An 18940-nucleotide genomic window follows, 5' to 3' on the forward strand; every position below is an offset into this window, starting at 1 on the left:
GAACAAACTGTTGTAAAACCAGTATACATTCCTGTGATATGCAATTAACAATGACCATTCTTCCATGATGCTGGGCAATGAAACAGTATTGCCAAGGAACAGGAAGCATATAGGAATAGTGGGAGCAGAATAAAATACTCCTCCACAAAGGGTATACACTTGTCAGTAACTGTATATGACACTTCAGTTGTGCTGTATATGAGAAGACTAAAAACACTAACTGCACCCAGGAAGCATGTGTGTTGATGGATAAACACAGTCATGGTGTTTTTCTCAAGTGGATATTTTAAAAAAATTAATTTAGAAATTGCTTATAAAATTAACATTGCTTTTGAAAAACTAGTTGCTGATTAACAGTGTATATCTCCTATACAAAATTACTTTTTAAAAGTAATTGTGTATATCTCCTATACAAAATTACTTTTTAAAAGTAATTTGTAAACCTTGAGGATCCACCATGCCCTAAAAATTGGTTATTTTCTGCAAGTCATCTGCTTCAGCCAGATGACACAATATGACCTGTGGAAAATGCCAAACACTGCCATTCAGAACTTACTAATAAACATCAGAACAACTCCTCTGTTTAATGATCTGTTTTTAATCAACAAAAATGAGGGTTCTTCATACAGTAACAATAAACATGAGTTTTAAAGGAAAATAAAATTGAAAAGTGTGTAACACAATAGAAGAAATTCGGTGAAAAGGTTATAAACTGCAAATATATTTTCTAGGCAATTTCTTGGGCTGGAAGACATGGCAGCCAGCAAGATGGCAGCTTGTATCCCAGTCAGCTTATACTATTTAAGTATACATATATTAAAGTGAGCGTGCCAACTACAGAAAGTGGAGTGAGTTTATACGAGCTATGCTCAAAATGAAGCACATCTTCATGTAGCACAAGTGAACTGAACTTCTAATAAAAACATGCATTTCAAAAACACCTCCCACTATTAAGGCAGCTTTGCTCCCACCCTCCCCTTTTATTTTTTTAAAGCTATAGGAGTCCCTTCATGACAAGGAAAAAGCAAAGCTAGGAAGGAGCTATACCTTTATGAGTTGCATTAATTCTGTAACAAGTTTTGCTTTTTGGATATTAATTTCTTTGATTCTGGCATTTGTTTGTTGAGACTCCTCTTCTAGATTGATGGCATCTTGCTCCATCTGTTTCAAGCTATGAAAGACACCAATTTATTATTAATACTGATTTAAATATTCTGAGAAGGGTTCATCACTAATAAAGACACTGAAATTTAGACAATGTCCAATTGCCCTTATCAAATAAAGAAAAAGGACAATTGATTTTTGTCTTGACTTCCTGATCTTCCACCCTAAAGTCTGTAAAAAAAAGGCAACAGAAAATGTTATCTGTAAATGGCATCTTTTCAGCTATATTTCTAAAACAAATCTGAAATTCCTCTCCATTCCCTTTTTCTATTTGACAGAAACTAAATGCAGATCAGCTTTTTAAACAAGGTGATACATTGCCCTATGGATTAGAACACCATCATATGAATTTATTATTTTATTCTTCTACATAACTCTATGCTATCAGACATTGTAATAAAGACCCATGTACCTCAAAGGTCTTTTGACAGTAAAGGTTCAGAGTATGTATTGCTAAGAGTACCTCTGCACTACAGATGCTACAGTCACACAGCTATGGTGCTACAGGTGTGATGCCATATCACTGTAGTGTAGCCTGAACTGATGCAAGAATCCTTTTGTCAACCTTGCTACCTCTATAGTGGAGACTGGGTCAATTTATACTGCACAGGATGCAAAAACTGAACTGAGCTATGAAGCTAGGTTGACCTAAGTATAAGCCAGGACTGATTTTACAATTCAGAATATGACAAAAATTTTCTAATGATTCCTGAGTAAAGCATTTTCAACCTAGGAAACTCAGAGGTGAGATTTTTGCCTGTAGGAAATCTGAACATGTTAAGGCAAGAAATACATAATTTAGACACTCAAACAACCCCTAACTCCATGCTGTAATGTCGTCACTCAGCAACTATACAATTACTATTAAAGCATTTTAGAACGTGTTCCCAGAAAAGACTAAACTGATCCAGCATTACCACCACCCTCTTCATGGTAACACTACAAGGTAGAGAAAGCTGTTTTCTTTAATTTCAATTATATGTATTAATGTATGAAAAACAGCTACTTATCTTCTGCTATTGCATTCACTGCAGAAGAGTTTGGAAATTTTGACTCAGATTTTAAGCCTGGTTGCCCAAAGTTAGGCTCTTAACTTTCAGAGATGCTGAGCATCTACAGCTCCCACTGACTTGAGAAAATTTAGCAACTTATGTAGGAGTCCCGGTTTTAAAATTTTGGTCAAATATTTTAAAAGTGGCTATACACTAGCACAGGTCTTCAAAATATCTTTCTTCTCTTTTTATTGACAAATTTTTTTTTTCAGCACATGATAATCCTTAAGAAAAAAAAATACAAAGTTTTCTGGTACTGAAGCAGAGCAACATAACTCAGGTCTCCTAAACAGATCTCCTGTAATAAGAAACGTCAGTGGTGATTTGTCTTTGTTGGACGAAAGGAGATTAAAGGTCAGGAATATTTCTGGGAAAAAGGTTTGATTTTTTTTTTTTTTTTTTTAATAACCCATCCTGGGCTGACATCAAAGCAGAACTGAATCTGATTTTAGAAACCACTACCTATATTTTTACACTCTATGATGTCCTAGGAAAATTAAGCACTGACATAGAAGGAGGCTACATGGCCACATTTCAGTCAGTCCATTTGTCTTTGTACTGTGTTTCCCATCTCATTAGCAAAAAAAAAAAACAAAAAAAAAACAAAAAAACCAATGGTGTTTCATGAGAGTACAAAGGTAATATTTAAAGACAAACCCCTTTAGAGTTGAGACCAGTTCGGCTTTTCAAAGGAGGGGTGCAGAAGGTCAAGCCCTGCAAATCCACAGACGTCAATGAGGATATCTGTGGCTCATTTTTGTGGATATGGATGCAGATACCATTTTGTATCTAAAACTTTGCAAATTCAAAAATATCTGTATCAGAGAGGTAGCCGTGTTAGTCTGTATCTTCAAAAAACAAGAAGTCGCCCTGTAGCACCTTACAGACTAAGATATTTTGGAGCATAAGCTTTTGTGGGCAAAGACTGCTTTGTCAGATGCATGAGTGACAAATATATGTGGGCATCCACATCCGCAGATGTCAATGTGGATATCTGGGATACAATTTTGTAGATACAGATGTGGATAAAATGTTTATATCCACATAGATTACAGGAAGGGATGCAGGGTCTGGAAGGGACCTGGGCAGGAGGAGGAGGCGGGAAGCATCCAAAGACACAGCAGGTTGGATGAAGCCTGCAGGCCATATTTTACCTGCCTCTTGGCCCAAGGTAGCCACTTTAGGAATTGCTTTTTATTTCCATTTTGTTATTGGAATGGCCCTAGTCAGAGATATAGAAAATCATAATGGATATTCATACTTCACACTTATTTCTGCGTCTTAATAATGCCTCAGAAAGAGAAAGTATTTGCAATCAAATAGTCTCATTAGAAGTCATACCTATCATGTTTCATACTAATTTTTGATTCCAGTTGTTTCCTTTTGTTTTTTCTCTCCAGACAGTCTTTCTTTTGCTGTCTCAGCTCATTATCTTTACGTTCCAGGCACTTCTGCCTCTCATATAACGTACATAATTGAGAATCCCGTTGCTGCAAATTTCTATTGATTTCCTATAGTAAATCGCAGGACAAAAAGTTTCCTCATTACTATTATATAAGATTAAAGCCAAATAGTATAGTTTTATTTTACTAAAAATTAGCAGTATATCAATCTATGTACTTTAAGATTTTTTTCCAAACACTAAAAATAAAACAAGCTACCTTTAATTGGCTTTCCAACTGCCTTCTTTCATCTGCATCTACTGTGACAGTGAGAAACTGTGCTGGTCTCAGAGATGTGTTACTAGAAATAGTTTGGTTTGTATAAGATGACACTTTCACTGAATACCTTTCTTCAGCTGTATAGATTTGCTTAAATTTGGTTTCTTGTATGACCTAAACACAAAAACCAAGAATTTGTCAAACGGCTTTGTGTGTGGCTAACCTGTTCTGACCAAGGAAGTTTAAACAAGTGTGTAAAGTTTTTCCCAACTGAATCAAAGTAGCAATAAAAAAATGGCAGTCATATGATGCCTCATCATAACCATTCTGTCTTATCATACATCGTAAAGCCACTACTACATTTCTGTGATGAATGAATAGCTCCTGCACAGACACAAAACTACACAAGCAGTTCTTTCAGATTCTTGGAAAAAAAGAAAAAGATGCTATGTAAATGCCTATTATGGTGTTCCACAGTGTCACCCTTTAAGGTGAGTCTCAAAGCAAAACAGACTTTGATTAAGAACAGACACCTGAAAGGAGGTACGGAATTTATTCCTGAAATATATATTTAACAATTCTTTTAAAATCTCATACTTTACCTGATATCTAGTATTTCATGATTCACTCTAGATGCTTCAGACAGAGACATGAGAAATAAGAAAAGCCTCATTACAACCTATAACACTACAGGAAGGGAATTTCAAAGTTGGGCATGTATTTCGAAGCACCCGCGTCTAGATTGCCTGTCAGCACTTAGAAGTTAGCAGCTTCAAAATTCGTGCCATTGCCATTATGCTAATGAGGTGCTGAATATGCATAGAAGCGCTTCATTGATACTCTGGTTCGTGTTAGTTCCATGCCCCATTCAAAGAAGGGGGCTAGTGCAGACATGGCCTTTAAAATGTGAATTTCCAAACATACCCCAGAAGAAAAGCCACTCTTCACTTTGGGATCCCATTTTCAGTGCAAGGTGAATAACAGCTGTTCACCACAAACAGAACTACTGGTGGTGAAGGGCTTATTTATTAGATCAACACACGTTTCTTATTACAGTCACAAGTGGAAATATTAAATGCACAATTTAACAGTGACTAGTATATGGGGGTAGAAAAGAGATAGAACAAGCTTTCCAGGAAGGTGACTCTCTCCATTAGGCCACTTAACACAAATCCAAATTATTTGCATTTCCTTTACCAAAACACATTATATAGTGAGAAGGTTAAAAGACTATTAAATACAAGACAATTCAACAGAAACTACCTCCCAATTACTGCTCTCAACAGTTCAATGTTTCAACCAGAGGGTCAAGACACTTCCAAGCTCCAAAATGAAAGTATTTATTTCAAGATTTGAAGAGTTAGTAAATGCTTTTCACTTAAAGTATCCAGAAGCTCTTTGGACTGGCCACCCATAAAGCCCACTCAGTTACTACAAAACGGATTAATAATTTTGACTTTTTACCATGATAAACATCTGAGTTTTAGAGGTCTGATTAGGTACATTACTGTGATAAGATGAACATTTAACTTCCTATGAAGTATTGCAACTCTTGCTCCAATGTGTAAAAATTTACTCCACAATACAAGGAACAGTCTTTGGTTTTCTCCCCACTAAGTGAAATTTTTTCGTACCCAAAACAACTTGCATTACAACTTTTATTTTTGCATGTTGACTTTTCAGTAAATTTCCTAAATACAATGTTGACAAATTCATTGTCCTACATGTTATTTAGATCCTCTCACCTTTTCAATCATGTTTCTGGTTTTCTCAGTTCCCACTGGAACATCATGAACATGATAGTGGGAACAAAGGTAACTCATCACAGGATGAGGAGCATCAAACAATTCTCGCAAGTATGAGAAAAAACCATATTGGCTGAAGAAGAGAACAGGTGGAACAAAAGAAAAAAAATCACACATAGATCTTTAGCCAGTTTTGTTTATAACAAATTAGCACAAAAATTCAGAAAACAATAGTTCTTGAAATAAGTTTGATTTGCAGGAAAAAACATGCTGCACAGCTACACTATTTTACATGGAGACGAGGGCTTTCAATTAATGTGCGTTAATACATGCAATTAACACAGGTCAAAATTATCGCATTAAAAATTAATTCACATAATTGCAGGTTAATTGATATGTCATTCTCCAAACTTCCTTTCAGTGGCACCTTTAATCCACAGTTGCTTGCCCATGGCTCACACTTCCTCCCTGCAAGCTGGAAGAGCGCACGGCAGCAGGAACAGGGGAAGGCCACCAATGAAGAGGAGGTGGGGTAGGGAGCTGTGGATGCACCAGTCAGCCTGGGCATGGTCTCTAGCACCTCATGCAGTGGTGTCAGGCAGGGGCTGAGCAGCAGACCACTCGCAGCCAGCTAGGTGCACCTGTGTGGGAGGGGTTGGTGGAGGCAGCTCTCTGGCCCCACTTCGCAGGCAGGGACCCTCTGCTCTGGCCCCACTCCTTGGAGTGGGCCCTGTGGTCCGGCTGTGCTTCAGCCCTGATCCATGGTGGGGGCTCCATGGCTGGGGTACTACAGCAGGGCTCCAGCCCCAGCCCCAGCCCCAGGCCAATGGGTTTGGCCCTAGGGCTGTACTACTGGAAGCTAGCAGCTGTTTCTGGGGCCCACAAGTCCAGGGGGAGGACGGTCAGATGGGGAGGGCTCAGGAAGCGCAGGGATTAAAAATCTGACTCCAGACTCACCAGCTCTGCCAGTCCCTAAGAGCTTTGGTATGGGTGGGGTGGGGGGAGTAGACCCCATGGGGAAGCTTAGGGCCCCCAGGGCTCCACAGGTCACAACTTGGCAAAGGGGTGAGTGGACCCCAACCTGTCCATGCCCACGTGGGCAGCACATCTTGAATAGGGTTTGACTGTGAAGCAGGGGAAGTTCTAACCCACCCTGATGAGAGATAAAGGCAGGCAGGAAATAAGATGACCTCTGTGACCCGAGGGGGACAACTGCCCAAAGGGCCCATGGGATCCCTCTGCTGCCCCACCAAAAAGGTGAGTTTAGTGGGGACGGAAGGAATGTGGTGGGGGGTTTTGGGGGGTGGGTGTCAGACTGTGACTGTTTGGGGGATTCTGATTTGCCAGCTGGATTTGAGGCTGGAAAAATTGGTGTGAAGTGTCAAAAATATGTACCAAAAGGGTGCGTGTACATGTGTGTGTATCACCCTGACCCTCTGTTGGCAAGGACTGGTCCTTCTGTGCATGTTTCTCTACAGCATGTGTGTGTGTACATGACAGTCACTGTGTGCTATGTACAGTACCTGCCTGTCACTATATTGTGTTACTGAACAGAGTGTATATATATATCTGCAGTTAGTGTGTGTGTGCTGTTTGTCTTCTGTGTTTGTGTTGCAGATAGTATTATTGTTTAAACAGCACAATCAATCACGCACGTAATTTTTTTTTAAGTTGCTTGACAGCCCTAATGGGAACCCAAACATTCCATTGACAACAGTTTTAAGATTAAGTATTTTAAAAAAAAAACTTACTGCAATTCTTCAACTGATCTTGATGGTCTCTTTTCAGCACATGACTCACTAGGTGCACAAACAGCATTAACTTTTAATTTCTGATGATCACGCACCTGAACAAACATTACAACAAACAAGATATTCAGGAACAAAAAATGAGTTTTGAGTGACATTAAAATTATGAATTTCATAGATGGAAATATTCCCTTTAAATTGATAATCCTCCAACCATGCATTTGAAACTATTCTAACTTACACAATACCCAAAGTTATTTCCATCTACTGAAGCTTCTTCATTTTTCCCTACAATCAATTAGCAGAGAATAAGAAAAGAGTCCTCCCTATGTTTATTCCCCTCCACCCCCCCACCCCATTAGTGATCACTCTCCTCAGCAATATTGCCCTTGGTGAGCTTCAAAATCCTGGTCAGAAATGAGTTAGTGTAGCAAAAAAATACCTTCTGCATCAGCATCTGGCAAATATAATATAGATGTGAAGTAATCACTAAACCTCCAGCTGTTTAAACTGATCTTTTTTTACCAATTTCTTAAAAACATACAACATATTCCATTTACGAGATGAGCTGAAATAGCCAGTAAAAGAGATGCCTGAACATAAACAAGAAAAGAACACAAAACCACTAAAGACATATGCAAGCACCCACAAAAGACCACAACTGGGGTGCCCCAAGCAGCTGAATTCTCCAAAAGACACAGAGATGGCCTAACTACTTCAGTGCAAGAAAAGCTTCTCAGAAAATACATAAATCAAATCAACAGGCACCACAGACAGTCAAATTCAAAACTCACTGTCCCACCCAAGTAGCTGAGCCAGGATTCACAGGAATGCAGGAGCAAAAAGTTCTCCCATCTGGATTTTGGGGGGGGGGCGGAAAGGGGAGAATATTGTCCTTATTTTGAATTATCCAAGAGAACAATCAGGTAGGAGTGTGCATATCAGTGGTCTCTGCACAATTTATTAAAAAAAATTACCTAACAATTACTACAGAATGTAAAGATTTAGTGGTCGTTACAGGTAGGCTGTGAACTGGAGAGCTCCTGCATCGATATTGTTTATGTTCATCTATATTTTAACTTTATATGACAGAACACTTGCCTCCCGAAGAAATATTTCCATGTCTTCTTGGCTTTCAAAAACAAAGGCCCTCATATCATTTGCTGAAATGTGATTTTCGATATATTTAGCATATCTATTGTCTTTCATGTTTACCTGCTCAGATAAAAAGACAGTATCATGAAGAGTGATCAAGCATTAAAAATAATCTATTAATTGTGATTACTCACTGTTAAACAGAACAGCATTTATGTAAGTATTTCTGAACATTTTCAAATATACTAATTTTAATTACAACACAGAAAAACTGTAGAGTTCACATTATAATTATTTGATTACAAAAAATTATGGGGTTTTTTGCACCATAAAATCCAAAAGAAATCATATTTTCAGTTCACTAATAAAAGCTCTGTAGTACAGCCTTCTTCATCATGAATATTGATTTACAAATATGGAATTATGTACAAAAAACTGCATTAAAAAACAAAACAATGTAAAAACTCTAGAGCCTATAAGTTCACTCAATTCTACTTTTGTTCAGCCAAATCACTAGGGCCGTGTCTACACTAGCCAAAAACTTCAAAATGGCCATGAAAATGGCCATTTCGAAGTTTACTAATGAAGCGCTGAAATACATATTCAGCGCTTCATTAGCATGCAGGCAGCTGTGGCACTTCTGGCCATTTCGTAGTTTTTGGCTAGTGTAGACATAGCCTAGGACAAACAAGGTTGATTGCAAATTGCAGGCAATAATGCTTCCCTCTTTTTATTTACAATGTCACCTGAAAATGAAAACAGCTGTTTGTACGGCACTGTCTGTCATAGCCAGTGTCGCAAGATATTTACATGACAGATGTGCTAAACTCTCACGTGTCCTTTCAAGCTTCAACTTCCAATCCAAAATACATATGTCCATGCTGATGACGAGTTCTGCTCAAGAACGATCCAAAGCAGATTGGATCAACACATGTTCATTTTTATCATCTCAGTCAAATTCTACCAGCAGAAGGTGGATTTTCTTTTTTTCGTGGTTTGGGTTTTGCAGTTTCTAGAATGGAGCGTTGCTCTTTTAAACCCATTTGGAGTACTCCTTCACACCATCTCCTCCTCCGATTTCAGACGGAAAGAGATGTTGCCCACTTTATGCAGCAACTATGGTTCTTTGAGATGTGTGTCCCCATTGGTACACCACAGTGGGTGTTAGGCTTGTCCGACCTTAATCCTAACCCTATACCTTCTCTACCTGGGACATATGGCAGCCACCACTTACGTTGTCCCCAGTGCTCGTCTATGTTTCTGGTGCCTTCAGCATTGGCTGGCATCAGTCTATATCCACACCAGACATCACATATACAGGTAAGTAGTCGCATCTTTATGCTGGTGGACCCAAGAACGAAATTTTCAAGTGGGATCCCATTTCATCCTACTCAACCAGCCCAACAGATTACAACAGATCCATCACTTCTCAGATGGCGAGTGGACTGTCAACATTTTCACACCCAATGTCGATGGATCAAAGACGAATGAAAGCTACATATCCATATCAATCTTCTCAAAGTACGCATGGTTTTCAATGCTTGCAAGCACTTTCCCCCTCATATTCAAGGCAAGACAATCTGAGTCCTTGTGGACAATACCATGACAATGTTTTACATTGATTGTCAGGGAGGGGGCTGATCACCATTGATTTGTGCAGAGGCCATAAAATTATGAACAATACAGTTGCAGACTCCCTCAGTCATTTCTCTCTAGAGCATAACAAAAAAAGCAGTCAAGTAGCACTTTAAAGACTAACAAAATAATTATTTTGTGACAGACCCATGAAAGCTCACCTAATAAATTATTTTGTTAGTCTTTAAACTAACTTTGTTAGTCTTTAAAGTGCTACTTGACTGCTTGTTTGTTTTGATAGTATATAGACTAGCATATATTGTTTTGATAGTATATAGACTAGCACGGCTCCCTCTCCGTTCTCTAGATCATGAGTGGGAGCTCCATCATGAAGTGAGCCAACACCTCTTTCAAACACAGAGTCACCCAGACAAATGTTTATGCGACGTTCAGAAATGCCAAATGCAACCAGTACTTCTCAAGAGTGGGCAAAGGCTACAGATGCCTTTCTCCTCTCCTGGAGCACTCACCTTCTGTATGCTTTTCCACCTATTCCACTGATCACCATGGTCCTCAGGAAAATCCAGACAGAGCTTGAGTCATCCTCATCGCCCCAGCTTGTCCCAGACAGATTTGGTTTCCCTTACTCTCAAACCTATCTATTCATCCTCCTTACCTGCTTCCCAACCATTTGGGCCCACTTTCCCAAAACGGGGGTTTGATGCTGCATCCCAGACCACATACCTTACATCTGACAGCCTGGTTTCTGCACAGCTCTCAAAAGACACACACCACTACGCCCATCAAGAGAGGCAGAGGTTCTATTACAGAGCAGATGAGAAACAACACATAAGACCTACCTTTCCAAGTGAAACAGCTTTATGGCTTGGTGCTCTGAAAGGGGCCTCCATGTAAGCCCATACCCCCTCACTTCATGGGACTTGGAACTCGCCCTTCATAAATTAATGGGACTGCCATTTGAGCCAATGGCCATGTTAACAATGAAAACTCTTCTTAGTCGCTATGACATCCGCTTGTAGAGTAAGCGAGATAGCTGCTTTAACTAATCCTCCATCATATACAACTTTCCGCAAACATAAAGTACTTTTACACCGTCACTCCTCCTTTCTTCTGAAAGTATGTTCCCAATTTCACATCAATGAGTCTATAGTTCCCCCTACCTTTTATTCTAAGCCTCATGCCTCATGAAGCTAAATTACACATGCTAGATGTGAGAAGGGCCATATCCTTCTACATAGGCAGAACTCGATTGTTCAGGTAATCACAAAGCCTATTTTTATCCATCTCAGAGAGCTCAAAGTGATTACCTCTTTCATCCTAATATATATTTAGACTTAAATCTGCATGTATAGTACAATGTTATTCTCTTCTAAATAGACCTCTCCAGACAACACCTAGAGCCCATTCTACAAGGACGATGGTGACATCAACAGCCTTTTTAAAGGTAGTACCACTACAATACATATGCCGTGCAGCCACATGGTCCTCTAACCACACTTTCATGAGACCCTATCCGATAGTCACATGCAGACACATATGGCACTAGCTAAAGCAGTACCGGCTTCAGTAGCTTCACAGATTCAAACCGCACCATCTAATTAGAAGGTTCTGCTCTAGTCACCTACTGTGGAGCACCTGCAGGGACATCACTCACTTCATGCAGCAACAATGGTTCTTAAAGATGTGTCCCCCCAATGGGTGCTCCACAACCCGCCCACCTCCCCTCTTTCAGTGCAATATACGTAGTTAGGGCATGCATGAAGCAACTGAGGAGAGTTGTGAGATGTGATCCCTAGTGGCATTACTGTTTCATGTTGCAACTATGCATTTCACATTCCCACCATATGCTGCCGGAAGACATCTCTGTTCTGTTGTGTGGGACAAGCCCAACACCTACTGTATGAGCACCCACAGGGACATCACTTGAAGAATTTCAGATTCTTATTCCTTGGGTTGAGTGCTGTAGCTATATTTAGAAAGCTTACTTTGGTAACCTATTTGGGTTTTTGTCAAGCCTGCTCTGAAAGTATTCTTAAAAATAAATACATGCTGGGTCATCAGCCAAGACTGCTATAACATTAAATATATGATAGAATGCAGGTAAAACAGAATAGAAGACAAAGTCCTCTGCCAAGGAGTTCAGTCACAGAATTTAAAGTGTTTTGGTTTTTTTTTTTTTTTTAAATAAACAGCACCAGCTTGTCCTCTGGAATGGTGACCAAAGCATGAACATTTACCATACTTGGCACATAAATACCTTGCAGTACTGGCTACAAAGTGCCATGCAAACCCGTTCTCATTTTCAAATGACACTGTAAATAAATCTTTTTCTATACTACACAGCTTTTAGCAACAAGGCCAATCATGATTGTGCCACTAAAATTTGGGCAGTGTAAATGTTGTTTGTCAGCACTTTTCTTGACAAAACACTTTCACCCCCTAAAAGGGGGTTTGCTTTATTAACAGGTGAGTGTGCCTGCCAACGAGCTGTTTACACTGCCAGTTCACAGTGGCATTCTTCCTCATGCCAAGCAGGGTACGGCAATTCACAAAAGTGCTGTGTTCTGTTGAGTTACTGTCGACAAAACACACTTGGCAATCTGAATGCTCTGTGGGTTTTGTCAACAAAAGGGACATTTTGTTGACAAAACCCTATAATATAGACATAGCCTAAGGTTCTACATCATTTATCTAAAATATTTTATAAATTTCAATTGGTATTTTATTGCTTAAGTGTGATTAGTCAATTTTTTGAATTAATCATGTGATTTAACTGTTATTAATCAACAGCCCTAATAATTATACAAATAAAACACATTATATGGAATAAATAACTTAAGACATAGTATCCAAGCCAACATTTAATATACCAAAGGCAATACTTTGCATTAAATGGTGGAACTATTAGAAAACTCAAGCTTCGTATTTAGGATAGTCACATGCAGTTCTCATTCATTTTACTAGTAGCCAGTGAGTACATCTAAAAACATATATAAGAAACCCAAGGCTCAGTCAGCAGACAGAGGATTTGGAACTTACTAGAAATTAATCTGATTTTCTCAAAATATCCTCAAACAAAAAGGTCCATTGTTTTAAGATGAAGCAAGGTTTTTGTACTTCAGTATAATATGGTAATACCAGGAACATAACAAACATAGGTCATTGAATATACTAAAATCATATGCTATAAGCTGTAAAGGGGATAAAAATATATTTGAAAAACCACACACTACTATACAATTCTATTAAATAGACTGGCAGTTGGCCAAATTTGGGTTGCTTCCACAAGAAATTTCAGAACTGGTGAGCCACTTTTACTTCATGTTCCTAGACCCTTCAAAACAAATGAGGATATATCATGAGGTGCACAGTAGGGGGAAAAAAGATACAGATGGTCCCAGGCATTGTGAAGATTAACTAGCACTGAAGAAGAAAGGTAGACCTTAGATCATCCTATGTTTTTGATTAACTTGATCTGACAAGGAGCAGAACTGAATGATCTGGATAGGACAAAATAATAGATTCTGACAATGCAAAATCATTTCTGTAATTTCTAAAACTTGCATGCAGAAGTGTTGAAGGATTAGCTAACCTCAGTTACTGACTCCTGAATAACAAACTATAGCATAGAAAATGAACATTGACAACCATTACAAATAGGAAAATCTAGTCAAGGAACAAACCAACACAGCACAAACTAAATACCTGTGTCTGCAACTATATGTGCGGAAAAAGCAACTGAAGCAGGTAGGGAACAAAGTCCTCTTATAACTTCTGCTCTGCATATTGAGAACTATGAGAAAACTCACATAAGCCCATCAACCACTGTTTGTTTAGGAAATTCCCAAATTTCAGGGGAATGCAAAAAAGGGATACATCTCACCAGTTGGAAAGTGCAGAGGTCAAATTTAGAAGGACAGTTCCACTGAAAGCATTCTGTATTCCCAAATGTAACTCAACATACCAACAGGTAGAACATTCTAATAAAACTTTCACACGTTACATTATTTGCGTGAAATAAATTACACATCTTAACCAGCTGCAGACGCTGATATAGGTGTACTTCAAGTCAGTAATTCATTGTAAAACAGCAATATACCTAGTATACCTTTAGAATCTAGGTTTATTATAGAAATATCCAATCTAAAATTGAATTTTGAAGACACATTAGCCCCTAATTAGTATTATACTCAAGCGACATTTCTTACTGTAAGCATCATGGGTTCACAAACAATTCTTTTAAATTGGTCTTTGTTCTCTCTTAACCACAGAAGAGCATTGTATGTGTCTCGATATTTCCCTCTGAGCTTGTCTTCTTTCAGATTCATCATATTGTTAAATTGTACAATGCGATCAGTCACTCCTGTAATTTTAAGAAAGTTTTATTAAGTCATGTCTACGCAAATAAATACATCTGGTGTTAAATAATTTTAGAGTGCTACAGTATTAGAGTTAGGAAATAATGTTTCTTGCATACACTTATAACCAGCACCTCCTACACTGTAAAGCATGCACTCAATTAAAATGTTAAGTTCTAAATCCCAGAGCTAGGTGAAATAAACAGAAAAGTACTCCAAAACAGAGATTAGTGTTGTACAGGTATAAATATTAATATTCAAACAAAATTTTGCAGTGGGCCTATTATAACACACCCGTGTGGGGAAAAATTCAAGTCCATAACTGCCAAATACAGTAAAAAATCCTGAACTGTTCCATCTTAAACTCCCTGCCTCTTTACCACTACCAGAAAAAAGGAAGAGGAAAATGTATACTTTCAGAGGCGTGGGGAAAGAGAAACCAGAGAAGTTGGGAGAAAAAGAAAAACTTCTACGTTAGAATATTTTTGTTTGTTATTTATTTGGTTACAATAGAAGAATGCTGCTATAATCCAAGAATGGTGTGTGGGGGGTGTGGTTCTTGCCACTCGAGAGGAAAAAAGAGAATTCATAGAACAGTACTATTCTTCTGTTCTTCCTCTCGTTGGAGGAACTGTGAGGTTCCTGCCTGATACTAACAAGAAAATACTACAAAATCTTCCAGACCACAAGAAGTTTCCAAATCAACATTACTCCAACATTACGAAAGGAAGACACTTCTTTACTTAAGACACTGGACTGGGATTAAAGAGGCAGGGTTCAATTTCCTGTTTTGCTAGACCTCCCTAACCAGGGCACATAGGCCACATCTACACTAGCAAGTTCTTTCAAAATATTTTTTGAAAGAAGTGGGCTCTTTTGAAAGCTCTTGCGGAGCGTCTACACACAGAAAGCTTTCTTTTGAAAGCAAATCAAAAGAATGCATGCTCCTTCCAAAAGTGCTCTTCCACTCCCAGAGGGTTAGGGTTTTTTTTAGCTTTTTTGGAAAGAAAGTGTGTATAGGAGGCTCCATGGGGCCCCTCTTTCAAAAGAGGATTCCTCATGGCACCAGATCTTTCAATTCCTGGCCCATTCTTTCAAAAGAGCAGGGGCTGTGCGGAAGCTCTCTATAGAAAGAGCAGATCAATCTTTCAATCCGCTTTTTTGTGTGTTGGTGCACTCTTTCAAAATGAGGTTTTTTTGGAAGATATCTTCCAGAAGAACTTCCTTCGAAGGATCTTTGTAATGTAGATGGTAGATGTAGCCTAAGTCTCTCTCTGCCTTAGTTTCCCCCACTGGGGTGCTGAAAGGATAAATTCATAAACATATGGAAGCTTGTCAGATACTGTAATGCTGGGGATCACAGAGATCATATACATAAAATATTTGGAAGCAAGTTAATTAAGAAGAACTTTAAAAAAAAAAAAAAAGTCTAGCTCTCAAGCCACATCACGACAGAACTAACATGAAAGGTCAGGCTAATATAAAGAAGTGCAGCCTACTTCATTAGAGATTAAAAGAAACTTGGCCTTCAAGTTCATCTAAGAAAGGCATTAAGGAGACACAGTCACTAAGGCTGTGCCTTGACTGCAGGCTTCTGTCGACAGACATTTTGTTGACAGAGTGCGCATCCAGACTACAGCTCTCTCAGAAGAGATCTGCTGGTCAGGAGTGTTTTGTTGACATCCCTGTTCACCTCCTTCCATGAGGAAAAAGGGATGTCTCAGAGGGTTTTTCCCCCAACATGTGGGAAAACCAAATGTCGGAAAAGCCTCTCCTGACAGAAGCATCAGCAAAAGATACGCAATTTGTATATATTTTGCTGACTGTTCTTGACAACCTAGACAGCCCAAAATACAGCTTTTTTAGACACAGCATCCCGCATTATTCCACATTCAATGCTTTAGTTTACACTAATACTATCAAATTAATAAAAAGACCATTTCTAAAGATATTTTTACTTACTCTTACAAACATCTAAAATTACTATCACAAAGATCTGTATTTTAAGAATTTGACAAGACTGAAAAATCTGTGTATGGGGCTTTTGCACAAAGAGAAAAATAGAAAAATACAATTGTAAAAAACCCTATACAAACAAGCAGAATCTGTGAGATGCAGGTTCACTGGAACTATGTACAATCATTTTTTAATATACATTAGTTTTCAAGCTGATGGTATACCCTCAGAAACAAGCTATCCTTGACACTTTTACAGGCTTTGAAAGGATGAAAGCAATAATGCCATGTATAAAAATAGTTACTGAGGTTTGAAATTTAGTGTCTCAGTTAAGCCACAACTACACAAAAGAATTGCATATAGCCACCATAATAGGAAAAGAATCAAGAAATCTCACGTTTCTTTTCCCTCTCTAGGTTCAGTCTCTCTCTTCGCAGATCACTCATTTCACCATCAATATTTGCCTTTTCTTCTTGTAACTGTCTCAGCTCATTATTAATATAATCAATTTGAGGTTGAAGATTCTCAGAGTTTTCTGTACTGTTAAGCTCATTCTGCCAGTCCTCTATCATCTTACGAGTGATGTGTATTCTTTTTTGTCGATCCATTTCTTCATCTCTTTTTATTCTCAAAGCTTGCTGAATTTCTTCAATCTAAGAAAAATGCAAATATTTTCCTAGAATGGCATCTACAAATGTACTTTTGCATGCACAGTAAAAGATCATTACAAAAGATTATTGAAACAGATACTGAAATGTTGATTTCGCCAAGCAGGTTTAAAAACAGATCTCACCCTTCCCCAAAAACCCACCTTTCAGCTCAAATTGATGCCTTTTTGTGAAGTAATTAGAATTTGTGCCAAAGTTTTAAAAACAAATATGTAGTAAAATCCAAGTATTTAAACACATTATTTCAGAATTCTAAGCCATTCAGGTAGAGTGGATAAGAGTAATCAAGCACTAGAAAGCATTATAATGCAGTAAAAATATTCAACAAAACCAAAAACCTTGTAAATATATATATACTGTATTGAAAAACGTAAATTCCTTCCAACAAAATATTGCAGCTACCTTGTCAGAGAAGATAACTGTCCTGTGATCGCACTCTGTTCTACTGATAAGCTTCATTTTAATTTAAGGAGAGAAACTTTAAAAAATTCCACATGACTGATCAGAGGGAGATGCAATAAATCTGGGTATTCTGTCTCTGATGACTCCAAATTTATATCTGTATACTTTGGAGGGAGTTGAACCAACCAGTTGTAGATCCCTGAAGGACTACAGGTTGCAGACAGTTTGCAGTTAGGGATGTTAAATGAATAACTGGTTAAATCATAAAAGGATGAGGCTTACTGGTTACAGTTAACCAAGAGGCGCTGGAGCATTCCCCCCACCCACCACAGGTAGGGAATTGCTCCAGCCTGGTCACAGCAGGATCAGTATTTAGTGTAGGTGTCAGCTGGACAGGCTGCTCCAGCCCAGCTCCAGCAGCATTGTGGGCACTGCAGCCCACACGGAGCAGCCCTGGTTTCTGGAGCACTGGGGCGGGGAGGGGAGGGGAGGGGGAAAGCACCACCAACTAGGGAGGCCACCCACACTTGAATTAGTTAACTGGTAAAGTCTACCGTTTAACCAGTTAACCAATTAACTAGGATTTTAGATCCCTATTTGCAGCACTATCTTTCCTCTCCAGTTGAGACTTCCACCATCATCAGGTAAAAATATTAGTGTCACTGATAAGACTCCAAACATTGGCTTAGACACAACAAATTCCACAATATTTACCTGAACACTTGATGTAATGAATTTAGTGTTATGTCAGTGCTTCATAACACTAGCAAACAAGCATACAAAATCCCATTACTAAGGTTCTCTTACTTGTTTGTCTTTCTTTTCCAAAGCATCTTGTTTTTGTTTACATCTTTGAGAAGTGTCTTTGATTTCAGCTGCCTGCAGATAACAAAATCATAAGAAAAAAAGTAAGAAATTAGCCATGATTATCTTGTATATGTAACTTTTTAAAAATGATAGGAAATATGCAAAATCCGACTTTGGAAGGACATTCAGCTTGGAGTACCTAATATTTAAATACTATAAAATTTACTTTTGACAAAAACTGGGCATTCATCAGAAAAGATGGTTATGTAGCTTCTTGTAACTATTGTTCAAGCTATGTGGTTTATGTCTATTCCAATTTGGTGTGCCCATGTGTGCAAGTTGCCCAGAAATTGTTTTGCATAGTAGTCACTATAGCGTCAGTCTGGATGCATGCTGCAGTGGTGCATTCATGGAACTTAACATAGCACTCTGCTGCCCTTTCCTTCCACAGTTTCTTCTTTCTGGCTACACTGCCAGAGGGGTAGGAGAGTGTTTACTGGAATAGACATGAAAAACACTTCTCAAAAGAGCAACAGTTACAAGAAGGTAGGTAACCATCTTTTCTTCTTCGAGTCCTTGTTCAAGTGTGTCAGGGATTTTTCATCCCTCGGGCTTTATCGTCCCCGTGGGTCAGGGGAAACAGGCCTTTGGCCATTAAACATCATTACAGGTAGCATCTAAAATCACA

At 38.6% G+C, this 18940-nt stretch overlaps 1 protein-coding gene across 4 annotated transcripts in view; it reads right to left on the reverse strand.

Annotated features, from left to right (window-relative positions):
* The window catches only part of SMC5 (structural maintenance of chromosomes 5), a 114392-nt gene that overhangs the window by 18467 nt on the left and 76985 nt on the right, over positions 1 to 18940 (reverse strand). For 3 of the 4 annotated variants that reach the window (XM_074994777.1, XM_074994776.1, XM_074994778.1), the window contains 9 exons: positions 18253 to 18324; positions 16773 to 17028; positions 14270 to 14424; positions 8472 to 8585; positions 7374 to 7468; positions 5623 to 5755; positions 3878 to 4051; positions 3558 to 3727; positions 1048 to 1171 (listed from right to left, as the gene is read on the reverse strand). In XM_074994777.1, the coding sequence (XP_074850878.1) occupies positions 1048 to 1171; positions 3558 to 3727; positions 3878 to 4051; positions 5623 to 5755; positions 7374 to 7468; positions 8472 to 8585; positions 14270 to 14424; positions 16773 to 17028; positions 18253 to 18324 (1293 nt within the window). The remainder of the gene's footprint in view (positions 1 to 1047; positions 1172 to 3557; positions 3728 to 3877; positions 4052 to 5622; positions 5756 to 7373; positions 7469 to 8471; positions 8586 to 14269; positions 14425 to 16772; positions 17029 to 18252; positions 18325 to 18940) is intronic. The other variant, XM_074994779.1, reaches the window with a different exon arrangement.

This window comes from Carettochelys insculpta, chromosome 5, assembly GCF_033958435.1.
Source record: "Carettochelys insculpta isolate YL-2023 chromosome 5, ASM3395843v1, whole genome shotgun sequence".
In the NCBI taxonomy this organism is placed as follows: domain Eukaryota; kingdom Metazoa; phylum Chordata; order Testudines; family Carettochelyidae; genus Carettochelys; species Carettochelys insculpta.